The 26,580-nt window shown below is 45.3% G+C and overlaps 6 protein-coding genes across 6 annotated transcripts; 3 read left to right on the forward strand and 3 right to left on the reverse strand.

The window, feature by feature from the left end:
- Positions 1 to 908: 908 nt before the first annotated feature.
- Positions 909 to 2,081, reverse strand: CCR75_007414 (uncharacterized protein; the record flags this gene model as incomplete). Its single annotated transcript, XM_067965475.1, has 1 exon — positions 909 to 2,081. One exon carries the CDS (start codon positions 2,079 to 2,081, stop codon positions 909 to 911), a length of 1,173 nt encoding a protein of 390 aa, XP_067823361.1.
- Positions 2,082 to 20,344: 18,263 nt separating this feature from the next.
- CCR75_007413 (uncharacterized protein) lies at positions 20,345 to 20,614 on the reverse strand (the record flags this gene model as incomplete). The annotated part of the gene is made up of 1 exon (XM_067965474.1): positions 20,345 to 20,614. One exon carries the CDS (start codon positions 20,612 to 20,614, stop codon positions 20,345 to 20,347), a length of 270 nt encoding a protein of 89 aa, XP_067823365.1.
- Positions 20,615 to 20,700: 86 nt separating this feature from the next.
- On the forward strand, positions 20,701 to 21,206 carry CCR75_007412 (uncharacterized protein; the record flags this gene model as incomplete). Its single annotated transcript, XM_067965473.1, has 2 exons — positions 20,701 to 20,920; positions 21,067 to 21,206. 2 exons carry the CDS (start codon positions 20,701 to 20,703, stop codon positions 21,204 to 21,206), a joined length of 360 nt encoding a protein of 119 aa, XP_067823366.1.
- Positions 21,207 to 22,423: 1,217 nt separating this feature from the next.
- CCR75_007411 (uncharacterized protein) lies at positions 22,424 to 23,590 on the forward strand (the record flags this gene model as incomplete). The annotated part of the gene is made up of 1 exon (XM_067965472.1): positions 22,424 to 23,590. The coding sequence occupies one exon, from the start codon at positions 22,424 to 22,426 to the stop codon at positions 23,588 to 23,590; it is 1,167 nt and encodes a 388-aa protein (XP_067823363.1).
- A 477-nt stretch (positions 23,591 to 24,067) lies between these two features.
- Positions 24,068 to 26,474, forward strand: CCR75_007409 (uncharacterized protein). Its single transcript, XM_067965470.1, has 3 exons — positions 24,068 to 25,767; positions 25,856 to 25,946; positions 26,012 to 26,474. Exons 1-3 carry the CDS (start codon positions 25,618 to 25,620, stop codon positions 26,119 to 26,121), a joined length of 351 nt encoding a protein of 116 aa, XP_067823608.1. The 5' UTR covers positions 24,068 to 25,617; the 3' UTR covers positions 26,122 to 26,474.
- On the reverse strand, positions 24,302 to 25,525 carry CCR75_007410 (uncharacterized protein; the record flags this gene model as incomplete). The annotated part of the gene is made up of 1 exon (XM_067965471.1): positions 24,302 to 25,525. One exon carries the CDS (start codon positions 25,523 to 25,525, stop codon positions 24,302 to 24,304), a length of 1,224 nt encoding a protein of 407 aa, XP_067823364.1.
- Positions 26,475 to 26,580: the final 106 nt, after the last annotated feature.

Here is a 26,580-nt window from a genome sequence, read left to right on the forward strand (position 1 = left end):
CATTTGTGACCAACCCCTTGTGTATGTGATGCACAGAGGTGCATTCACATTCACCCGTGATGACGGCTAGCGCCATCCGGTACGCGAGGTATCGAGAAAGATATGCTCGCAATACATATAAAGTGTTATCTATAGAGATGACATTTTGATCTGTAAAAATAGGTATTTATACTTAATACGATTTAATATAAATCAGTCTAAAAACTACTTCCTACTTGGTAAGTGCGCCATGAGGAGCCGGATTACCGCAAGAAAAGCTGGTTAAACCGCTTCCTCGCTGTGCTAGGAGTGTGTGTAAGTAGAGCGTGGCCGCAATACGACGTGCCCGCCTACACCTTCCAATGTGAATTTACTTATACGTATACATACACAAAGGTGGGTCATTTTGAGCACCAAACCCAAGTGACAGGTCTAAGTTCTTCACATGAAGTAATTGACCATCCTATTAAGTGCATAGTGCAACTTTAGCCCGTTACATGCTGTATGTGTCATCGCGTGATAAAACAATCGCTGAGTTGATTCGACAACTGCAACATCAATTAACCATACAACGCTATATATGCTGTTGTCAGTAATCCATCTTCCATGTGGTATTTCGCGTCGTTGTGTTAGTTATTTTGTGTAATTTTGTGCTAGGAAAAATCATTAGTGCGTGGAAGTTGGCCTTGTTCTGTTTGCCAGCGAAAACTTGATAAGGAGGCTTAAAGAACTCCGTCGAATTGGATGTGTGAGTTCATGTACACTCCAAGACGCCAAAGGGCGTAATGTAATGACAGTAATATAAAAATGGAAGGGAATTACTTATTAGCTGTATGTATCACTTAAACACCCTCGTTGACACGACAATGCTAACAATCATGACCTCGGCTAAATGGACACACTACATTCTACTGTAATTTCTAACGCACCTAAGCACTACTCGTGCGTGGCTTCGACAACACTAAGCTTCCCGAGAGCGAGCTCATAAAGGAAGCGCCAAGCGATTTCTGGGCACTCTGGTAAGCAGGACGCCCGTAGACAAATTGGTATCGAGCAGCTTCCACTGTATCCAAACGATTGGCTTCAACTAAGCACTTTACACAAAAGCTTAACTTGGACTGGGTAAGTTCTAAATCCGGTGAAATGAAGGTCAGTTTTTTCATAACTTTGCACGATCGGCAGAGCACTCCATAGCACAAGTTGCACATTCTGCTTATGTTGCGAAGCCTCGTGCTCTTGATAGACTTAGAACATGTGACACACACTGGATCCCAGAGAGAGAGCGGAGCTCCGAGCTCAATTCGCTTACCATGCTTCTGATCCAGTAACCACACGATCTTCTTCATCCTACCGCAATATGTATACTTTATACCTGCCATCGTTGCATGCACCATACGGGCCATTGCAATCGAGGGGATAATGTCGCCTCTTGGATTGATAATCGACGTCCCGCGGCAATCCGTTCGATCGGATCCTTCTTGTCGGAAAATGCCGCACAATGCCAAATTGCCACGAATCCGGCCTTGACGTTCCAGTGTTTGTGGAAAGTTGACGGAGTGAAGCAAATGGTAGCCGATACGCTCCCCACCACTGTCGTGCAAAATTCCCGTGCTCTCGACAAAGACATAGTCACGATTCTGTAGAAAACCAATGGATGCTCCTGGAATGTCTAGTTCCGCCCACTTGACGACCACCGACCTGAAAGGATCCTCTACGGTTGGTTCGACTATCGTCGCGAGGATAGCAGCAGCACTAAAGTCATGTAAGTATGACGCTTTCACTCGCATCGACTCGAGCGTTGGACTGGCAAGACCAAACATGACTTCATCCAGTGTTCCCACAAGTGGACCTACCATAAGTGTCGATATCATGTTGACAGCCGAACTGGAAGATTTGCGCTCTGTAAATGTCGTTACAGGACCAGCAGACGAAAATCGTTTCCAACAAGCCATGTCTATGTTTTTTTTGGTCTTAATATATTGCTTGTACTCTTCAACTTTAAGCTGCACCAACGCATCGGCGATTTCCAGGAGCTTGGTTCGATCGACACTCGATAGTTGCAACTCTCCAAAAGGATTCGATGTAAATCGCCTGCTGCTCATTTGTCGTTTCAATAAATGCTCACGAAATTGACTCGGATGTTTCGAATAAAAATGGGATTACTCAACTGCATCGCGGCTGGGCGACAACAATGCTATTTTAGCTCTAGTCGCGAGCAGCTGTTACCCCGACGAGTCGACCGCGCATTACTTCAGCTAGTACATCCAATCGCAACCCAAGCGGGTGCGAGCGGCGCCCAGCTGTCACTGATTTTCTTCCCTTTGTGCATTTCATTGACGCCGACTTCTCTAGAGAGTATATGAAGTTAGTCTGAGTTAATTAGCTTTGATCAGATTCCCAGTCAGAAGGGACTGCGAACGCTTAAGGCTACATGGTACTGTGGATCTAAAATTTTCGCTTCAAGTAGTTCATTGTACATGTATGCCTGGATTCATTAATCTCCAAGTGGACTATTTTTGGCAGGCTGACAAGGACAATAGTACCAGGTCTTTTTTTATGTTATAGGCGACAACATGTTGGATGTGATATGATCCATTTCTGGAATTTAAAAATAGCGGATAATACAACGCTAGACAGATTGTAGAGTTGTCGAGTAAAGGTTTGTTCGTTGACATTTTTTTACGCCTTTCACGTCATTTTTCGACTTGCTATTATGATTAAATATGCTGCTGCTTCTGACGTGAGACTTGCTGAAGAAATTTGGCCCTATGATTACATACTTAAAGCTTGCAGACATTCTTGATTCAGCACTTGTCTTGTTTTTGACAAGGGGCTACTTCAAGACAGCAATTACTAATCGTTGAAATATGATTAGAAAGCAGCAAAGGTACTGTAGTAAGTATTTTAGCATGCCGCAACTTTCATTTTCTCTTTTCGTCGGAAGGATGGTAAAATACCTCGTGCTTGACTAATCTACAGCAGCTTGACGCATAGAAAGCTTAACTGCGAACCATTCTGGTTTGATGCAGTACTTTTTGTTCGTAAATCCGAGCCATCGAAATCAACGCACGAGCTGGAAGGCTTAGTATAAACACTTTAAAAATCTAAATTATTGACGATTCACATTCATCCAATTTGCACTTGCGCATATTTTTCCGTTCTACTTTGGTAAAGCGTGCGTAAGAGCCCGTCTCAAATTCGGCTATTTTGCGTAGCTTGAGGCGTCATGTAACGGGGTGTATCGTTACATGATTAACACTTAAAGCTTGTTAATAAATATATTATCTAATGGTGGAGAATGTTTGGAGAATATTACTTTACATGGCAATATTCTAAAGGCTTATCCATTGGTAGATATAGACCATTATATCTACTTTTTTCCGCGGTCCAGTCAGCGCTGACGCGCGCAAAGAGAAAGACAGATAAGACTTTTAGTACATATTTTGGATTAGTTTATAATTAAGTTACTATTAAGTAGGTGGACTTAAAGAACTAAATTATATTGATACAGTTTTTTATTAACCCTCTATAAAGCAAGTGTTTTAAAGAAAAGACTTCTTCTGCACGTACTAGTTTACGTGAAGTGACATGAGGCACCACTCGCACTGAGGCAGTGCGAAGTGGACTTCTTGTACTGATGCAGTACAAGTCGGCAGTGCCCCGTTACACCTGGTAGCACTTTGTAGTCCGTCCAAGGAGCACAGTTCCATCATCTTACGTGTTAGATGATAATGGAAACACGCATCACGTTTCGCGTGATAGCTACTCCTTTCTAAGTGACACAGAAAGGAGTGCGGTCGAACGAATGAGTTCGACCGTAGGGAACGATGCCATCTTGACCATGCTGTCCGGTTTGGACAAAGATGCCCTCCATTCAGCCATCGCCAAGTTCATACAACATGAACTTGACGAGGCGAATGAGAAGGAGAAGGTAGCCTTGCTTAATCAGCAAGGCTCGCAACAGGCAGAACTGTTGAGGTTACAACAGGTAGAGGCTCCTGTACCTGGGATGACGCACATGCGTTGTCCGGAAACCTTAAAGATTGACATCTCTAAATATAGGGGAGTCGAAGAAGACTCCCTATTAAGTTAATTTGTCGAGTTGGACGATGCCATAAGGGCTCGTCACATCGTCGACGAGCAAATGCAAGTCGCAATTGCTCAGTCAAATTTGGCAGGCGTGCCAAAACTTGGGCATTAGGCCTTAAGTTGCGCGACCCATATGTCTTTGGGTCGCTAGAGGCTTTCAAAGCCCGGCTAAAACAGACGTTTGAACCGCCTAGGGCTGAAATCAGAGCTCGATCAGAGCTTTTGAAACTCAAGCAAGGCAAGCGTGATGTTCACGCTTATCCCCAGCACATACGAATCTTAGCGAGTTGTATCACGAACAACCCAGTTCATGAGCACACGTTGATTACGGTGTTCATACAAGGTCTTACGAATGGTCCCGTAAAACCCACCTGCTCCGTTAGGAACTGGATACGCTTGAAGAAGCAATATCCGTTGCAGAACAGGAGGACTTTAGCTTGAGACAGGATCAAGCAAGTTCGTCATCATATCGTCCACCAAGACGACACGAATTAGGAGGTCCAAACCCCTTGGACCTTTCCTACGTCGAAAGCAAGGGACCACGCTTCTCGACCAACAAGCGATTGCAGAAACACAATCGCTGTCAAAAGTTAAGACACTACGCTCATGAGTGTAGTGCTCCACGCCCAGCACCGAAAGGTACTGAACGTAATTTTGGACCGTATGCCAAAAAAGGGCAACGGTCGCGGGTCTGACATTGTTGCGAAAACGTAACAGCGAGGTGGACCGCCAAAAAAAAGGTCGGGGTCAGGTGGGGCGCAACGCCCTACTGATCCAGCGACCTCAAGAGAATTTGCAAATCTCTTGACTGAAGTTGCTCCAGACATACAATCATTATGTGTTTCTGCACCTGGTGATGAGCTATATCTCATCGCCTTGAAGTTAAAAGTGACAAATGATTTGTCACATAAAGCCCTTGTGGGCTGTGGAGCATCGAATAACTTTATTTATCGCCAGTCACAAGAGGGTCGTAGGCACAAATATGTTGAGCGCGAAATCCCTCCAACGAGGATGACGGTGCATCTAGCGACAGGCGCATCGATAACAGTAATGAAACGCGTATTGAAATTTCACCAAACGTTAGAAGATTTACAGTACGATGATGATTTCATCGAACTGGATTTGGATGACAAATTTGATGTCATCCAGATTTTTCCTTGGCTCAGAAAATATGAGCCAAGGATCAGCTGGCAGCATCGATCCGTAAAGATGCCTGTCATCTGATGAACGTCTTGGAGCGTCCACAAGTGTGTCGATGTACAACGAGTGAGTGCGATTGCCTCAATTGTGGTACGGTCGTTAGTACGACTGCACAAGATTACAGTGCGATTACTAATCACACTGTAGAGTCAATTGCCGGCGGCTGTGCAAATACCCAGGCAGCGGCGAAGGTCCACCACTCGAATAAGTCGAGTGGATGGAGACATGAATGCACGCCTAGCGGGCGACATTCGGGAAGATACCGGTTGTCCAAAAGATAATCCTAGGTCGAGTAAAGAGCCGACCGTAGAGGACCAGACAGTGATAGCGCAATCACTGGGAGTACTTAAGACAAATCTTTTAAACAAGGATATTATTGAATACAGGGATGAATTCCATGAAGCAGTTCCGTATGAGTTGCCTAAGGATATAGGCACTCGACATGAGATCGAGCTCAATTTGGGCTCGAAGTACTGTGTCATGAAGCAGTGGCCACTGCCTCGTGACCAAGTACTTGCGATCGATAAATTCTTTATCGATCGTTCAAAAGCGGGCCATGTAAGGGAGCCAACCTCCCCACATAGCTTTTGGACCTTCTGTGAGCGAAGTCACAGGAGGGTGGTGGGTAGTGCACGCATTCAATAAATGAATGCTGCAACGGTGCCGGCTTAAACGCCGGTACCTAGAAAAGACGTAATCATAGATGGTATGTCTAAGAGTACCATCTTTTCGTCTATGGATCTGATGGATGGATTAATCAGATCCTTATGCATGAGCGGGGACATCCCGTACACAGCCGTGAGCACTCCAGTAGGATGCTCTGGGAGTGGCTAGTAATTCCACAGGGGCCTAGTAACGCCCCTGCAACTTTCAACAGATGCGTAACGAATCTGTTGAGACCGGTGCAAAAATTCGCACCGAGTTATTTTGACGATGAATTCGACCATAGCCGGGCCATGGACGGAAAGACGGACGTGGAAATTCATAAAACTCACGTTCGTCAGGCTCGTACACTTATACGAAGCATACATTGTACGCAAATCTCAAGAAGCGTATATTCGCGGCAAGCGGAATACTATTTCTTGGGTGCATCGTCGGAAAACACGGCTTGCGCCCTGATCCCGAAAAGATCAAGGCAATTACCGACTGGCCAGTTCCAGTCGATGTGAACCGACTTAGAAAGTTCTTTGGGCTAGCGGCGTACTCGCACAAGTACTCACGCAATTATGCCGAGATGAAAGTTCATCTCTCTCGTCTCTTGATAAAAGACGAGAAATGGTTATGGAACGCTTAAAGTCTGCGTTCCTTTAAAGGTATCAAGCAAAGCTTGATGCAATCGCCCATCTTGGCGATTGCAGATCAAAACAGATCATTCCATGCGGTCTGTGACGCCAGCGATTTTGCAATCGGCTCTGCGTTATACAGACGGCGCAGAGCGCGTCGTCAGTTACCAATCGCGTCAGCTGCAACCAGCTGAACGCAATAACCGAGTGCATGAGAAGAAACGCCTTGCCATGAAATATGCACTGACTAAATTTAAGGTCTATCTCCTCGGAGATAGACCGTTCATCGTATATACGGACCAGGCGTCATTACGCACGGCCGTAGACAGCCCACGCCTCTCGCAAAGAATGGCGAGGTGGCTGTCTTTCTTCGCGGAGTATAATTTTTCCTAGGAATATAAACCAGGACGACTGAATGCTGTCGCTGATGCGTTATCACGCCGACCCGATTTTGAGTCAGCAGTGCAATCCAATAGTGAAAATAATCCCACTGTTGCAACACTCACTACGAGTGTTCCGTCATCAACCTTAGTTGATGACATAAAGAAAGCCTACACAGAAGATAATGACCTTCTATGTTTGATGGATCATTTAATGAATTCATCCGATAAATCTTTTTTTAAAGATTTACCGGCTTTATATCGATCTTCATCCGATCGATACACAACACGCAACGGCTTACTGTACTACACAGCCGTTGCAGGCGACACTCCACGTGTCGTTCGTCCATGCTCACAATAATTTGCGCTAGTGCTTCACGTCAGTGTCACGATGCACCGGCAAGTGGGCATCGTGGACGTGAGAGAAACTTATCTCACAGTAAGTCGCGACCTCTACTGGCCCAGCCAGTATTAGTTCTTGCGCAAGTACATTCGAGCTTGCGAGGTATGTCAACGGATGAAGCCTAGCCCTTCATCTCGTGCACCTCTCCAACCTCTACCACTTCCGGCAGAGTGTTGGCAGTCCGTATCTATGGACTTCGTCTTCGGATTTCCCGAAGACGACCACAAAAACAATGAAATTCTTGTTTTTGTAGACAGATTCAGCAAGATGGTACATCTTGCTGCAGTACCAGAGTCGATTACGGCTCTGGGTTGTGCCCGTGTCTTTATCGACACGGTATTCAAACTCCATGGGTTACCCCGCGAATTGGTCTCGGATAGAGATCCAAATTTCACGGCGGAGTTCTGGCAATCCGTTTCCGATCTCTCGGAACACGGCTGACTATGTCAACATCCGATCACTTAGAAACAGATGGTCAAACAGAACGCGTAAATCGCGTCCTCGAAGAGATACTTCGAGGTTACGTCCAATCGAATCCGAATTGGAGCGAGTTTTTACCGATGGTCAAATTCGCCATCAATCATTCGGAGCATGCGTCTACAACGCATACACCGTTCTGTGATAATGGCTTACGCCATCCTCGCATACCCACCCAATAAGAGGGATGCTCTAGTTTAAGGCGGGGGTGGACTCGCACGAGCAAAACCACTTCTGGCTCATGCACCTCCCGCGTCGAAGCTACCAACGACGCGAATGACGTCGATGTCGAAGCAATCGACATCAAAGATAAGAAAGATCTCATGGCAGTGCGCACAAAGCGCTCTGAAAAAGACAAAACAACTGAGTCAGCAGTGGAATTTCTGCTGGCTCGTGAATAAGTAATTCGTTTCGCACAGGATTCCATTGCTAACGCAGTGGACCGTCAGAAACGGAACACAGACAAACATGGAAGAGCAAATGTTCTTTCATTTAAAGTTAATGACCTAGTACTACGCTCTACGGTAAACTTAACTTAGCGTGTTGTCACTAATGTGGGTAGAGATAAGCTATTACTCAAGGTCATTGGGCCATTCCGTGTACTGTACTTCAGAGCCAATGCGCAAATAATAGAATTGCCGCGCAGGATACGAACGCATCCTACGTTTTACGTCAGTCAGCTCCGCCCGTACCATCAGTACGCGGTTTCTTCCGAGGACGGATCTGACCACCATTTTCAAGAATCCCTAAAAGATTCTTGTGGTCACGAACCAGATTCTCGTGCTGAATCTGGAAATTCTCATGTCGTGTCCGAAGATCCTCGAAACCGCGATGAGCTGACGACAGCTCATCACGAAGAGCATATTAATTCCGTTTATACTCCAACACGGAGTCCGCAACATGCATCATCTGCTCTAACGAGCGACGCTTACCGCGCTCGTGATCAAGTCCTTCCTCCAAATCATGGATGAAGCGATCGAACTTGTCAATCCTCGGCTCTAGGTCAGACACACGGTTCGGATCTGATTTTCCCTCCTCCACCACAGCCATTGGTGGATTCCCACGGTGGTCAAAAAGTTCTTTGTGGAACGTATCCAGAACCACCGTGATGTGAAGGTGCAGCGAACGAGTTATCTTGTTCGCTGGGGCGAGTACCCACCTTCACATGACAGCTGGCAGCCTCGTTCCCAGCTGGTCACTGACGTTGAGGGTCTCGTCCGTTCTGTATGACAAGACCCATCCGATGGTACAGAAGGTCCATCGGAAAACACGCGCCCCTAGCGCTTGGAAATCGATTGCAAAACGTCAATCGCATCCCGCATCACAACAGAGATGCGAGCCCTTCCCCAGGCCGAAGAAAGGGAATAGAAATTCCCTTTTACTCGCTTCGAGTTGTCAACACAACACGGACAGGGATCATCCCACGTGAGGCATGGAAGTCCTGCCTCACGAGACAACCGATGCAGTTTATACCTTGCACCGGTTGGAGTTCGTTTCTCAAACTTAACGCAAACAATTGCTTAATGCGAATCGCGTTAAGTCTTTGAAGCCAGGCTTCGCGTTCAATGTGACATTGCGAATGAACGCGCTCCAGGCTTGCATAAGCGAGAATTTATCTCGCTTATTGTTACCACTATACCATCGATGCTTGAAAAAGCATCGAGAAAAAAATCTTCCTCAGCGCGAAAGTTCTTCAAGCAAGAAAAGCAGGTTTAACCGTTTCCTCGCTGTGCTAGCGCTGGGATCAAGGCCATGTAGCTTTGTCGCAATAAATGAAGGATACTTATTGTGAGGAGTAGTCTCTCCAGGCAAGCTATTAATTAGCTGCTCGGGCAAAAGCCACGGCTTCTTCTCAGCAGCGAGACGAGAATTTTAGTGTCGACAATCCCCTGAGTGGTACCCACTGAAGCAGGGGTACCACAAGAAATTTTATGACGATGCTTATGCCATCGTCATCACCACGCACAGAAATATGTGCGGGTGACGACACGCGAGACGGTGCTGGCGATGAGGAATCATCCTCATCGTCGGAACCGAACACGCTGTAGCGAATGCTACCAGCACGTCTACTCGGATGAGCCCCCTCATTCGAAGGCTCTTAGTCTGCCACCTGACGTATATCAGGCGACTGTTCCATTCTCCCCGAGTCGGCCATTTCGTCCGATCGCATTCGTAGTCGACCTCCAAAGGGGTCGCATTCACGTGGTGTGTCACCACGTGCACTCGCAACATTTAGAGTTGCGGGAGAAGATGACACTACGGCAGACGAAACGTCTGCCGCAAGAGACAATAATGCGTCGCCCGCAGCTGCATGAACCGCAGCCGAAGGCGCCGCCCTATTCGCACACGGCATGGACTTTTAATCATGCGATAGAGGGGGGTGATGTAACGGGGTGTATCGTTACATGAAATTAACACTTAAAGGTTGTTTATTAATACCTTATCTAAAAGATAGAGAATATTTGGAGAATATTACTTTACATGGTAATATTCTAAAGGCTTATTCATTGATAGATATAGACCATTATATCTACTATCTCCGCGGTCCAGTCAGCGCTCGACGCGCGCAAAGAGAAAGACAGATAAGACTTTTTGTACATATTTTGCATTAGTTTATATTTAAGTTTCTATTAAGTAGATAGACTAGAAGAACTTGATTATATTAATACAGTTTTTAATTAATCCTCTTTAAAGCAAGTAATTTAAAGAAAAGACTTCCTCTGCACGTACTAGTGTACGTGAAGTGACATGAGGCACCACTTGCACTGAGGCAGTGCGAAGTGGACTTGTACTGAAGCAGTACAAGTCGGCAGTGCCCCGTTACACGTCAACTCAAAAAGGATATCCAATGGTCTTTTAAATAACACTAGTAAGTATTCATAAGTCAAGTTATCATACATTGAAAGCGAAGTATTATGATGTGTTTCCTCGTATTACAGTGTTACGATCACAAGAATGTTTTGTGATGAATTAAGAAGCTCGCAATGTATTGTGACACATATCGTGTGTGATTTACAAAGCCTAGAACGTGGTTCGTATACAAATCCATATGCCTCTCAAAATTTAATTAGAAGCAGTACTGCCGAAGCGAGGACGGAAATATAAATCAAAGCCTTTGAAAGTAAGAATTTGCGATTTATAACCCTTAATAACTTTTTGTGTAACAAATACATTAACTTCCTTGGCTTCTTATAGATTTTCTTTTCTATGACTATTTTTTCTTCTTAAGTAGCAACACAATAGATTTTTTTATGACGCTTAAAAGCTGCGGGGCTGTACATAACATCTTGTGCTCACTTTGCGGCACGAGTGTTTGATGCCTCCAGCACCTGCTTCGATCAATCGGCCAGGCTTTTGCTGACACGATAAATTACTTGTGCAATTTCAAAAAAATAGTAAGGAAGACTGAACGTAAAGTATGACCAGCATGATTGTTCGAAGAGTTCGAGATATTAACTCCATTAAAGTCACTATAGGAAACATTTCAAAAATACTAAAAAACAAAATTTATAATGGGTGTCCCAATTTCAGGAGAATATAACTTCATGTCTGTAACGGGGCACCTTTCGCTAAGACTGATAAAAGTACTGGCCAACCTACACTGATAAAAGTGAAGGTGAGGTGGCTCGATAACTCACGTCCAAAAAAGGTTCTTAGAAGCTAAGAAGTTATAGCGGAGCTACCTCGCTCCTAAAGTCAGAGGAAGACTTTCAGACCCAGAGAGTCGCGTAGTTCTATTGAACTAATGGGTTCAACAACTCATGGAGTCGTACAAGCTATTAAAGCTTGAGGAATCCTAGTTTTAGGGATTCAGGGGTTCATAGAACCAAGTGGCAATTAGTGCCCAAGAGGATATACCTTAGAAAGGCTTCAATCTCTTACAGATAAATGCGCAAGCCTTAGGAAGGCACTTGACGCTTTAAGATCAAAAGGGGAACTGCAGTTATCAATCTGTAACCTTACCCTAGCTAAATAGATTTCGGCCGCCAGATTTATATCTGGCGGCGACCACATTTGTTACCCATAATAAATGGGATTTAAGTAACTAACTATTTTAGAAATTAGATAGAAGAGTATTTTACTCATAAAGTAAATGTACCACAACAACGATTCTCCAACCGATGTGTGCCCCATTACACCCTCCTTATCAAACTGTTGACACCGAGCGACAAGATTCGCTTCATTTCCTCTTTGAGGTTGGAACTTAAACAACTAACAGTTCGATTGGGTTTTTTCATTCCTTTGTCTCATGACAATCAAGTGTGAGTCACAGACTTATAGTACCTTCCTACACGATGAGGGGATGGTAGGCTTTGAAAGTCACTCTCCATAAGAGGGGGAGGAGAAAGAGCGTCGTTCGTTCACGCCTTCTACTCCGGATGAACGTCAATGAGCCCCGTCTTCGCTCCCAGAACGTGGTGCCGCTGATGTCTTAGCTGCATTGAGCAGGACACGGAGCCCTGAGTCCAACATCTTACGAATCCGCTCGATGAAGAGCAAGAGCAGATAATTTTCATAGAAAAAAGTGCTCATCGTCGAGCTGCCGAGATAGCGAAAGCTAAGGCTCATAGTAAATATCTCTTTCAGACGCTCGTCCATAAATTCACTCCGCTTAGTGTGGACGAGCGTCTGAAAGAGATAGCGGGTCACAGCTTGGGCACCTGGATCTCCGGTGACCCGGCGAGGACGCCGAAGGAGATAGCTGCCCGCGACGCACTTCATGAGCAATACCTTACGCCAAGAAAATGACTCGAAGCCAGTATCTGACGCGTTTACGTGATCAAGCCCGTGGGGCTTCGGTGACCTCCATGAGAGAAATTCCGATCGTATTGTTTCCAAACGAAACAAGGAGTGGAAACGAAGTCTTGTTTGGGAAATGGGTCCCCGGGCCCACCGATTTCATAATATTTGGAGTGTTCGAGAGTCTGCGGATAGAGGTGATGTTCGTTTGGAACGAAAGCTTCGCTTCGAGTCCGCTAAGCTTAAGGCCAAAGGCCAATTACGTTCGGCATATATGCCACAAAATGAAGAAAGGTCTAGCCGATGTCTCAGTGCTTCGGTTGACCGTACAACCATAAATCGAAGCCGCACTGAGGCTATAGATCCACCTAATACCACGTTTAGTGGTGGGAGGCGTCGTTTGACGCGAGTTGACCCTGAGCTTGGCGCCCAAAAACGTCAACGGCGTACGGGCAATCTTGCCGAAGCGGTACCTCGAATTCCCAAGAGTGTTTAGAAGAGGGGTGCCCTAGCGACTTTACGAGATACTGGTATTGACCTTAAGACGACGTCACTTTCAAAGTTTCTTCACATGAAACTGAAGGTTCTTCCGCGCATCAAGCAGCGCGGGAGGGGGCCGAAATTTCGGCGGAAGCATTTGATGCTCTACGGCACGAGTTGCAACTTCTTCGTGAGGTCCTTGCTCGGGTTAAGAGTTTTTAGGCAGTTCGGGGCCGTCATTCGATACTGGAGCGTCAGCAGGCTCGTTAAGAGGGCCAGCTAGATATCCTGGTGAGGATGCAGCAATCTGCGGTACGACCGCCTGTCTCGGCGCAAGCGCCTTCAAGTCCACGTGGGAAGGGTCCCAATATGGCTTAAGCAAGCCGACGTAGAACACTGGGTGTGTACGCAGCTTGCTAGGAAGGTTTAGTGTATAAGCTAGGCCCTTCTTGGCCACGACCGTAAATGGTCCAATAAAGCGCGAGCGCAATTTGGTCTTGAAGACCGCGGTAACCAAGTTGGTAGGTAGGTTTTTAGCGTTTAGTAAAACTCGGTCTCCGACCATGTAAGAATTAATACAGCTTCTGCCTTTGGGATCTGCTTGTACCTTTTGACTTCAAGTTTTTCTGAATGATAATTCCAGACACGATAACCCTTCACTTCGTGTGAATAACCAAGAAAATGCACCGAAATGCCTTTTTGTCCAAGTAAGCACGTTTCGCTTTGTCAATGAGTGCGTAACCTTGAGCACCAAAAACGCGCATGTGTGATATGTCTGGCTTCAAGCCAAAACACATCTCAATTGGAGTCTTCGTCGGCGATGAAGCGCACGTGACCCGGTTGGTCACATATACAGCTGTATTTATAGCTTCAGCCCACCGCTTCTTTTCCACTTGCTTGTGATTTAACATCGACCTTGCACGTTCCGTCAGTGTCCTATTCATTCGTTCAGCCATTCCATTTTGCTGGGGGGAGTATGGCACTGTCGCTTGGTGTACTATGCCAGCCTTGCGACAAACTTCTGCGAATTTCTTGTTGATGTATTCGCCACCATTGTTGGTGCGAATGCATTTGATCTTGGAATTCAGTTGGTTTTCCATCATTGACCTGTATTCGATGAACTTTCCCGGCACTTTAGACTTATTAGCGATGAAGTATGTCACCATGTAGCGCGAAAAATCATCCAGAAATGTATCTTTTTGTTTGTCTTGGCTATCAGTTATCGTATCCCTTACATATCTTAAGACACCAAATCGCGTCGCGAGAAACTCGCTTACCTGTTTCCGAACGGTAACAGAGCTGATATTAGCAAGCCTATCGGCCAATTCTCCCCACCAAACCCTAAACCACGCAGTGGTATCGTTAGTGGAACGCGCGGGTGGGTAAGACCGTTTATATAGAACGGAGTATAGCCTGTAGAGGCATGAACAGCGTTATTTAACGCAATTCGACTACTGGGAGCATGGAGCTCCAGCGCTTTGGTGTCTGCGCACACACGCTGCGTGAAACGTCTTCAATGACGCGATTGACACGTTCAGCTTGACCATCGGTCTGCGGATGGTCCGCAGTGGACATACCCAATCTGGTGCCAAGCACTCGGAAAATTGATTTCCAGAATTTACCCGTGAAACCGGGGTCCCGACCAGAAACAATTGCCACTGGCAAACCGTGTTGTCGAAACACACGATCGATAAACAGCGTAGCTGTACCGTCTCCATCAATGGAATCCGGCACGGCCGCTAAGTGAGCCATTTTGCTCATTCGGTCAACAAAGACCACTATGTCGGAGTTACCGGCTGAATCTTTCGGTAGACCGAAAACAAAATCCATACTAATGAACTCCCAACAACCTATGGGGACGGGAAGGCTTGCCAAGTGCGCTGAAGCATGCGCCGAGGGTTAAACCCATTAGCAAGTTTTGCATGTGCGAGCATATGTGCTGACCCATTTAGAAAGTTTGGGCCACCAATAGATCTGGCTTCCAGAGCCGTAGGTCTTTTCCCTACCGAGATGACCATCAAGGACAGTATCGTGGGCCTCATAGAGGATTCAGTGCTTCAAATTCTCATCATGAGGAACAACGACACGCGAAGGGTCCGCAGTGTCTGTGCAATAAAGCAACAGGTCATGATCGATAGAAAATCGATGTAACCTTGCACGCAAACGTGCCGGCAATTTAATACCTGAATTAGAGTTCTTTAGAGCTCGTAGCAGTGCTAGACACTGTTCATTCTTGGCGTAAGCCAAACGGATTAATTCAAGAATAGGCGGCATGATAGTCGTTAAATTAGAGAGCTCATGATTCGGCCTGCGTGATAACGCATCGGCCAAAGCATTCTGCTTGCCGGGCTTATACTTCACCTCTAAGTTGTATTCCGCGAAAAAGGATAGCAATCGGGCCATTCTCTGTGAAAAGTGGGGCGACTTAGTCGCCGTTCGTAATGACGCGTGATCTGTTCATTATACAAACGGGTTAGAGCCGAGCAGATGAACTCTGAATTTGACGATACTTCATAGCAAGTAACTTTTGTCATGAACTGGGTAGTTCTTTTCCGTAGTTTTGAGCTGTCTAGACTCGAACGCAATAACGCGTTCATGTCTATCAACATCTGTTGGTAACAGAGCACTGCCAATGGCAAAATCCGATGCGTCACAGACGACACTGAAAGGCCAATTTGGGTTTGGCAGCGCCAGAATCGGGGCATGGATAAGACTATCCTTAACTGCTCGAAAAGCATTATTTTCGGTGCTAGTCCAGCACCATTCTGTATCCTTTTTAAGGAGATTAGATAATGGCCTAGCCATATCAGCGTAATTTTCGCTACATTTGTGTAAATAATTGGCGAGACCCAACCACTTATGCACATCCTTTTGGTTTTTAAGAACCGACCAATCTACTATGGCTTTTACCTTTGCGGGATCCGCTCTAAGAACTCGCTTTCCAATGAAGCATCCTCAAAAAGGAATTTCGTCTGCGCCAAACTTGCATTTAGATGCGTTGGCATACAATTTATTTGTGCGCATACATTCGAGCACTGCTCACAAATAGTCTAAATGGTTTTTCATATCCGACCGACCCTTCTCCGCACGACTATGGACAAAAATGTCATCGAAATAAGTCTGTGCATAACCTCGATGAGGGCGGAACAGTTGCGTCACTAGACGATTAAATGTTGCCGGGGCGTTGGAAAGTTCTTGTGGCATAACCAATCACTCCCATAACATACCGCTTGGGGTGTTAACTGCTGTAAGCGGGATATCGCTAGCTCGCATGAGCAGTTGGTAGTAACCATATCGACTAAGTCCAATGCACTGTACATTGTACATTCCACCATATTGTTTAGAAGAACATTCTTTCTAGGAAAGGGGTTTGTGCTGGTATAGTGACATCATTAAGCTTATTATAAGCATGTACAATGCGCCATTTACCATTTAGCTTTTTGACACAAAATGTCGGTGTCGAATGAGGATATTTGCTCTCTTGTACCATTCCATCCTCGTGCTTAGCACGGAAGAAATCGTCAATGACGTCACACTGCTCCCTTGGTAATGGCCTTGTCTTGTGGCACAGTATTTGGTTCCCGAAACCAAGTCAATTTCATGACGAACACCTCTATCCAGAGGTAAAACAGATAGTGGATTATTACATACCACATCTTGGAATTCCTTAACCAAGGAATAAAAGGGATCCGTAGGATCTTTTAGGATCGATGACCCAGCGCACTATGTGCAGCTTTTGTGTCACCCAGGACAACTTCGTCTAGAAGTGACGATGAGTTTTACTCAATTGTTAGTCGAATTACCATCATCTCAGATAAGTCGCCAGCCTTTAAGGCTCGGCCGCACTCAACAAAAGACATTTCGTCTAGCTCTATAAGAGCATGTAACGAAGGAATTGCCGCAAGGCTAACTCCCCCCTCAATGTTACCAGTTACAAGCGTGTGTAATTGCTCACTCATATCACTTTGCGAGGGTATAAACGCTTCGTATCCAGCCTGTCTTGGAGTGGAGACAATACGCCTCTTCAAGGCCGGGACATTCACGTCCCCGGATTTTCCAGCCTGTATTGGTTCTATACAAGACACGGTGCCTAATTTGACATCCGACAAGGAGTTAGGTATATCAACCTCCTTATCCAGCGAACGTTTACGTGTCGCTTCACGTGCATTAAAGGTTTTGACCCAAAATGCCCTGGCGAACCGCCAACAATGTCACTACTGACACTCAGTATGATGCCACCTCGGCCGACCATACTCGGTGGACTTAGACGTGTCACTCCACGTATCTCAGGGATATTGCACCCCTGATGATTCGGCCTTAGGCCATCAATGCTTTCAGCATTCAGTGAATCGCTATTACAACGAGTGTCACACGACGGAGTACGTGCCGTTCCACTTCTTTCTGCGGAGTCGGGCTCAGAATTAATGTATTTAACATTAGAGTTTATTAACTCAGACATTTCAATGTCTAATACACTGACAAACACATTCAATGACTCGCGTCAATAGCGCTTTTGTTGCCTAGCAAAGGTGGGTTCATGACTCTCCAAAACTTTGCGAGGAACATTGCGCGTGGCGCCTAAGGTCTCAGACCTCCAATCGATCCATGGCTCATGGTTTTAACCAAGCCATACCAAGGATGAGATCATATCTCGAATCCAAATCAAGGACGAGACAGTGTTTCATACTGTCAAAATTTAGAAAACTTTATGCATAAGCTTAATGGAACCTTAGGAACAGTAACTGTATCACTTTCATGCGCTTTAAGCGCCTCAAAGTATTGTTCGCTTCCTTCAAGAAAAGGCGTCGAGCGTAATTGCAAGACGCTCCCGAGTCAATTAAAATTGACCACGGCTTATCAAAGCCCTTTACAGTCGCTTGAGCGACTAGCAAGCCAGGCTTGTACTCTCGCCCCGTGCCATTAAGCACCGAGCTAGTTGGGGCTAGGTTCTGTTTATTCTCACATCCTAGAGGTTCAACAGAGCCAAGGTCTTCCCCAGTAGGCCACCCCGCACCTACTGGGTATCTACGTTTTCCCGCATCGTACCAGATCTCTGATATAGGTCGGAGTTGGAGCTCTTTCGAGCTTTACCCGAATTCGTAGGGACGTAAATGTTTCGTGCTTCCGCACATATAACATTTACGGATGGTCTTATGCTTAAAGAGCCTCTACTCCTTCTTCAACGAGGCTTAGATCCGTGGGTTCCGCTATATTAGACGGAACCCATGTGCTCGAAGAGCTTGTTCGGTAAACAGGCGTGCTAACGCGAGCAGACTTAAAGTCGAATTCAGAGCGTAGCGCCATGGCAACTGCCTCTTCGAAAGTAGCAGGAGGAGATCGGAATAATTCCGGCCGGGCAACGCCCTCATTGAGATCCCCATAAAGATTGGTACGACTATTGCTTCTTGATGCATAGATGCAATGAGAGTTCTCAACTCCTGGATAAACTCCCGTCGGATTCCTTTACCCTGTCGAGTCGCTAGGAGCCGTGCTCGCATGCGAAAAGCATGATCAGGCGGTGCAAACATGCTGGTCATATGCTTTTTCAGCGAATCCCATGAGGGAAAGCGTCGTTTATGGACGTGCTGCACGATAGTGCCCACTCCATGGCTCTACCTCCAAATTTGGAAATGGCCATAGCCACCTTCTGCCGTTCTGTTAAGAACAAGGCGGAATCAATGGACATTTCCATCTGCTTAATCCAAAAAGGGAGATTTTCTCCCTCTTTCCCTCAAATGTTTTCACATTTACAGTTAGAGGGCGTGCCCTCGGCTCTGAGTCAGGTACAGAGATGTTCCGGGTTGGCATAGATGCCGCTAAGTGGTCCTGTACCTGACCGATCAGGGAGGCTTCGTATCGCATGAAGACTTCAACCCTTGCATGAAGGACCTCGGGTCCCTCGGAGATAATAAAAGAAACTCCACGTGTTCAAGCCCAAATTAAGTTTTGTTGTAAGCGGCGCGTTGCGCATCTGACAGTTCTGGAATCTCTTCCATTTTCGTGAGGGTTTAGTCTTGTAAGGACCTAGGCGTAGGTTGACTACCAGTTCTAATAAGTGTTGCGGAGCTACCTCGCTCCTAAAGTCAGAGGAAGACTTTCAGACTCAGAGAGTCACTTAGTTCTATTAAACTAATGGGTTTAACAACTCAAGGAGTCGTACAAGCAATTAAAGCCTAAGGAATCCTAGTTCAAGGAATTCAGGGGCTCATAGAACCAAGTGGCAATTAGTGCCCAAGAGGATATACCTTAGAAAGGCTTCTATCTCTTAAAGATCAATGCGCAAGCCTTAGGAAGGCGCTTGACGCTTTAAGATCAAAAGGGGAACTGCACTTTATTTAATTTTATTAATCTGTAACCTTACCCTAGCTAATTTAAAATAGATTTCGGCCGCCAGATATATATCTGGCGGCGACCATATTTGTTACTCATAATAAATGGGATTTATGTAATTTACAATTTAGAATATGATAAAAAGGTATTTTACCCATAAAGTAAATGTACCACAACAACGGTTCTTAATCGATGTGTGCCCCATTACAACTATTCAGCTAACACTGATTACAGTAAAAGTTAAAAGCCCAGATTACTTAACGTACACTGACGCACAGAGGAAGGTAACAAGTAACTAAGAGGTCTTAGCTACTAGAGGTCGATACTAAGGCATTAGTTTGGAGAAAAAATAAAATGTATTAACATATTATTTTTTGGGAAAGATCTTGTATCTACTGGCTTTACTATAATTAATAAATAACTATGCAAAGCGCCTCTTTTCAAGCCGCCTAACGTGTTTGTAACGATTGGCGGGGTTGATTAAAGTCTTAAATCAACCAATCAACAGAACTAATGTCTCATGGTATTTATACTCAATGTAGTAATTGCAGTAGCAGAAATAACGTAGTGTACACCATTTTCCTTTTTCGAGTACAGCCCAACATGACAAAAGTTAATAGGATAAGGCCAATGATTTATTTTCTGGATATTGGTAGAATTGTATTGATTTAATTTAAGCCTTACAACTTAATCTGAAGAAATAGGACACCAGACATCGATCGGCGATCTTACGTATTTTGCACAATTATTCTTTTGCTCGACAATGCTTCGAGCTTCTTGTTTTGAAGAAAATCTTGAGTTGCTTTTCCCGTTTGCGTCGCTGCACGCCGTCACCTTATGTTGCTGATGCGCGCGATCGCCGTAGTGCAACCCTAGTCGACTCGACGAGCGAAAATATCGCAGCACTTTCATCAGTGCCTTTCAGTTCTAGGATACGGGGTTCTCTGCAAAATGCTTAGGCTAGCTATCCGGAGAAGCTGCGTCTAGTCAACGACGAACAGCAGTCGTCGTAGCAGTTGGCGAGACGGCGTACGACTACGGCTCATGGCTTCTTTTTCGGCACCCGTCTTAGGACTATCATTGCTGGACATCTTGGTGTTCTCGAAACTTATGAGACTTGTTTGAAATGTTTCCATCTCGAGCTTCTTAAAAAGGAAAAAGCTCGAGACGGAAACATTGAGTACCTCATAAACAGTTTCAGCTGTTCCGTTTTCACAGTGAAATCGTATGCTTCCTCGCCTGATGGCTTTCATGACAGCAACATCTGCAATGCGAACTTGAACAAGCTGTCAATTTTCGTACTCGAAATTACGTGATTAGAGTAATGTCTTATCAAGTAATGTCTAATCACGTGATTTCGAGTACGAAAATTGACAGATTGTTCAAGTTCGCATTGCAGATGTTCATCTGTCTTCCCGCGCGACCGGCACTCAAACGACCTTGTTACAGCGGTGGCACTTTCCGCGACACACAGGCTTTTTCTACGCGCTGTCATACGCTTCGCGTCACTGGTGCACTACACGACTGCGGTCCTGGTTACGACCGACACGACCCACTCGGTAAGCATTCTCACTTCCTCCATGCTCAGAAAAAGCTCATCAAAGCGATTGATGTAGCTCACCATATCACCGCTTTCGTTGATTCAAAACTCATGCAGTTGACGCGTCATAATAACTTAGTTTGCAGATTTTTCTTATTGTAATAGTCGTGGAGTGTCTCCTACACGTTGTTGGCAGTACGAATGTAACGAATCTTCGCGAGATGCTCAACCTGGAACCCTTCCTTATTGATGGCGGACGCCTTCAAGTCTATGACTTGCCAATCCTCCGTTATTTCAGGCACTGACTTTTCTTCCAAGATGTGCTCTCAATAAGCCATTTCGAGCGAGCGTCAGGTTCATGTTAAATGTTTAGCAGTATATAATCGTTGGTGCTATGCACAGGTCATCGAGATTCTTCATCATTTATCTTCTTCTAAGGTCTTAAGTTTCTGAGCTCAAAATTGGTTGGGTCTAAGGCAGAATGGATAGTGTTTATTTTGCAATTAGTTTTCCCAATTACCTTGGACAGTCGTGCTCGCTGATTTTACCTGGAGCCTTCAATCACAGTCAATCGAGTTTTTTTTTATTTACATGTAACACCATGGCTGTGTCGGGGTCTCCGTTACATAAATATTATTTTCTATACGAGGAATAATAAAGACTATCCTGTGTAAGAAGAAATAACTAAAGTTCAAAATTATTATCTTTTATTAATTTTGACTTAATTGTTCCAATATTACCAACTTTGGTCTCGTTCATGACAAAGTTCCAAAAATCGAGCAGATGGCCAGCCCACAACTATTCATATCGCTGCTCATCCTGACAATTTTCAAATTTCCTTCGATGAAATTTTCCGAAACAAGAGCGATTTCGATAATCGAGCAAACGATTAAAAATCCAAATTGGTAAATAGTCGACAAAAGAGCAGAAGCTATGCTTACCGGCCAGTCTGTTATCGCATTTGCTAACAACATTTGTTTCGATCGCAAAGCAGCCAAACACCGTTTTTCTCACGTGCCCAAACCAGCTCAGTCTGTAATAATTGCGTGAATTACATACGACCTAATACGCATACGATTCTGTTTAATGCTTAATCTCTAAACGCAAGTCTTGCTCTACAGAAACAACGATCTGTATCAGATTAGCTTTGATCAGCTGGAGATGACGGTGGCAGGCCTTATGCTTTATCCAAAAAAGTCGCATGAGCCCTTGGGTGAAGCTAGTATCAAAATTTATTCAGAAAAAGGTGGTGCCATCTGAATGTCCGTCTGTACAGCACCTAATCTGGATGTAAAATCCCTGGCTATTTAGCACCTATCGCTTCCAAACGTCCAGTATGAATAAATTGGCAATCCGGGCTTGCGATTGGGTGACCTCGCCGTTGTAATGCACGGTCGGCTGACCAGCTGCTGGTTAATGAGACAATAAGGGACGTTAATCCGTGTTTAAAAAATCAATCGGTAGCACAACTTGTGCTCAGCGTTTTCTTTATTGTTCAATTCATCAAGTTCGAATCTAGTCCATGAGTAGCAAACGATTTACCGTGAACCCTTTCGAAGACTTGCACTTGTCGACTGAAGACATCTCCAAGCTCTTGGATGTCACCGATACACTCGTGCAGGTTAAAATCGACGAGTATGAAAACTACATTAAGACGCATAAAATCATCGATCCTTCGAATTGGAAACAGTGTTCGACCGCGGGTCCCGTGACGATGTTCACCGAGCGCAAAACGTCTAACACAGCAGCCAATATGTATTCGACTCTTATGGTAGGTCCACTCACTGGAACGCTCGACGAAGTCATGTTTGGACTCGTGAGTCCCACGCTCGAATCGATGCGCATCAAAGCTTCGTACTTGCATGATTTCAGTGCAGCTGCAGTCCTCGCGACGATCGTCGCGCCAACTGTTGACGAACCGTTTCGGTCAGTCGTTGTCAAATGGACGGAGATTGATATTCCCGGCGCGTCCATGGGGATCGTCCGAAATCGCGACTATGTCTATGTCGAGTGCACGGGTATTGTGCAGTATAGCAATGGGGAGCGCATTGGGTACCACTTGCTCCATTCCGTGAATTTCCCACAAACGCTCGAACGCCCTGGCCGGATTCGAGGCAACATGTCGCTCTGTGGTGTCTTTCGACAAGAAGGACCCGATCAAACCGACTGTCGTGGCACGGCTGTCGTGAATCCACGAGGTGACATTATTCCGTCAATGGCATTGGCTCGAGTAGTGCATGCTACCATGGCCGGGGTCAAGTACACTTATTGCAGTCAGATGAAAAAGATTGTGTGGTTATTGGATCAGAGGATTGCCGAGCAACGGAAATTTGGAGCTCCTATCTGTAAACCCGTGTGCGTCACGTGTTTCAAGTCAATTAAGAGCTCGAGGCTCCGAAGTTCTCATTGGACGTGCAAATTATGCAATGGGGCGCTGTGTCGGTCGTGCAAAGTGATTAAGAAATTAAGCTACATTTCACCAGACCTTGAGCTCACCCGGTCAAAACTGAGCTTCTGTTTCAAGTGTTTGATCGAAGCCAATCAAATGGACACACTCGAGGCTGCTCGACATCAATTTGTCTATAGTCATTTGGCGAACCATAGCGCGTACGGATCGATCACTACGTCGTTTTTAACCTCTCGTTCGGGTAGTATCGTGGCGTCCACGCCACGCGAACTTGTTGATTAGTAAGCCTTTTGTCGGTACTTTGGCGAAGTAGGAATACAAGCAAAGCATTCTACTTAAACATAGATATATCAAAATGTATGAAGATCCAGTGTTGGTAGATCCTGACTCGGTTTGCACCGTCTACTAGGATAACTAACGATTCCTTTTTGCTGATGTGGTGTATTCAGTGCCCGTAAACAGCTACTCCGCTGCTTATCGTGAAGTCCTAATCCTGTGATCCTTTAGATTGTTCAAACATTCACTTAAAAGACATGTTTAAGCTAGTTTTCAAACCGAGTAAATTACCGCGAAGTCGAATTGCAAGTGTTAGCGTACCTTATATACTTATTAAAAGCTCTTCACATACAAGTTTTTTTAAAAAGAAAGAGCCTTTGACCCTTTCACAGTACGCGCGATAACACTGTGCAAAAGTATTATTTCAATGGAGAGAACGTTGCAGTGCTATTGTGACTATCTAGAGAAATAAAGCGAACATGGCGTAACTTCTTGCATTTTCTTCTGAATTATATTTTGCTTCGGCATTCCTTTAAAGTATTGTTTAACTTGTCACAATTGCTCGACTATACTGACAGCTAGAGATCATAAATATGTTAAACCCTGCTTGTATAGGTGTCTTACTTTTGGCACTCTAACAGGGTACAGTGAATTACGAAATGCGAGGCTTAAAAGAAACTTCAAAACACCGTATGCATCTCCACGTTTCTGCAAAATCTAGAGCATAAGAGTAAGTTCAGCAGCTTTCAAAGCTAAATCGTCCGGACGACAGGAATTGTGGATCAGTGCTAACATGTGCTGTTCTGCACCCTCTGCGAGAGCGCCAAGGTGGTATCCGCCCTCCAAGACCGACACTACTTTGCCATCACAAAACTCCCACGCTACAGCGCACAGCTCATTCGTAAGCCAGTAAAAATCATCCCCCTCCAGTAAGAAATCCGCTAGTGGATCACGCGATGAACCATCAAAGCCCATCGATATGATCAACAATTGCGGTTGGAACGCTCGTACTCGCGGACACACTTTTGCCAAAAAGTGTTCGCGATACGTCCGAGCACTGCACCGCGCTTTTAAAGGCACGTTTAATAGATTCCCATGCTTGCCCGTCTCACAAGCAAACCCGGATCGCGGAAAGCACGGCGCCGTTTGATGCATGGAAACGTACAACAATTTCGGTTCTTGATTGACAATATCTTGTGTTCCATTGCCATGATGGACGTCAAGATCCACAATAGCTACACGATCCAAGCCATGTTGTGCAATCGCATGCAGCGCTGCAATGGCCACGTTGTTAAAGACGCAAAAGCCCATGGTACGACATCGCTCGGCATGATGGCCAGGAGGTCGAACCGCACAAAAGGCATTGCAAGTGCGATTCTTGGCAATCAGTACGCGATCAACTGCTACACAAACTCCTCCTGCGGCGACTCGAGCGGCGGCCATCGTGTGCTTCATTAAGGCAATGTCATCGCCTAATTCAATAAATTCAAATTGTTCATAATGGCTTTTGTGACCTTGAATAGTCGCAATTGAACCGGCTCTTGAACTGACTCCATCTGACTCGGATTTTTTAACACTCTGCTGGAGCGCGTCCAGCGCTGTCATACTACGCCCCACTTTACTGCTCATGCGGGCTACCATGTCGACGTACGCGATGCCGTGTGCACGATGTAATTGCTCATCTGTAGCATTCGGCAATGACGTTTCGGTTTGAAGCCTTGGAAACCTCTGATTGAGTCGCCGGACCACCACCTGGACGCGTTCAGGGCGCTCGATTTTGCCAGGAACGCGATGGAGTAGACAAATATCGCTTGAAAGCAGTAGACTGTGCGATCCGTGGAGGACCGCGGTGCTGATGGCGTGCCAGGCGCGGCAGACAAGGAGCAGTGCTTTGCATTCGCGTGGTGTCAAGAGACCTGAGAGTAGGAGCGTCCGGAGCATGTTCTTGGTGTAACATGTGGTCGTAGGGATCTAATTTGATTCGCTAAAATCACTTGTGAAAAAGATATTGCGACGTAGTTGGCTGTTTTCGAATGGAGCCATACATTCGCGTCAAACGACGAAACCAGACGGTGTTTCTGGACGTGCAGCTGAGTGACTCGTTTCTGAGTGTAAAGGAGAAGCTAGGCGTGCTTTTTCATCTACCACCGACGAGCATTCGGCTTTGGCAGGGACCTTCTCAGGTTGGATTGGTGCTGATCAATTATTGTGTAATTCGTTGCTCAATATTATGTTCGCTTCATGTATTTTGCCACAATATGTTATTTATAGAAAGAGACCAAAGAGGTTGCTGATGAGGCTACGCTGGTGGACCACGAGCTACAAAACGACGCGGTGATCTACATGTGCTGGAAAAAAGAGAGTGCGGGACGTTTGTACTAGTATGAGTATTATTGTCGTTGATTTACCTTGTTTTGTTATTTGTAGATTCGGATCAATGGGAAGATTTGAGTGTCACTACGATGGACGATCCGGATGCAGGGGAATTGTCGAGCACGGGGGAAGGATCAATGGGAAATGGAAAGAAACCCGAGTGAATTGAGAAACATTGTCATGGCGGCCTCATTTAAAGCAACGATCTTTATTTGAGGTTACGTAGCTCGAAATTGTTTATCGTTTCAAGTTACAAGATACATAGATATTATATGACTGCAGAATTATTGTAGTGATGCTTACAGATGTTATACTTAACCAGCATTTACGTAGAAGAAACTATAATGTGTCGTCTGCATATCAAAAGCCTCCATTATCAATTACGTCATAAATAGTGCGTTTAGACAGCATTTTTGCGGTAGCAAAGTACTATGCTAGCATTTTTAGAAAGCATGTTTTGTAACCAAAGTGCGCTTTCAGTCGCCTTGGAGATTTAATAAATCGTTCATTATGAAAATCAATGAATTTGCGCCTTTTTCCGCAAGTAGGAATATATGATTTTCCAACAAATTGATTATTGTAAGAACGATCAAGTGAATTTCCCATTCTTTGTTAAATAAATG

This window comes from Bremia lactucae, linkage group LG13 (genome assembly GCF_004359215.1).
Source record: "Bremia lactucae strain SF5 linkage group LG13, whole genome shotgun sequence".
Taxonomy (NCBI): Eukaryota; Oomycota; class Peronosporomycetes; order Peronosporales; family Peronosporaceae; genus Bremia; species Bremia lactucae.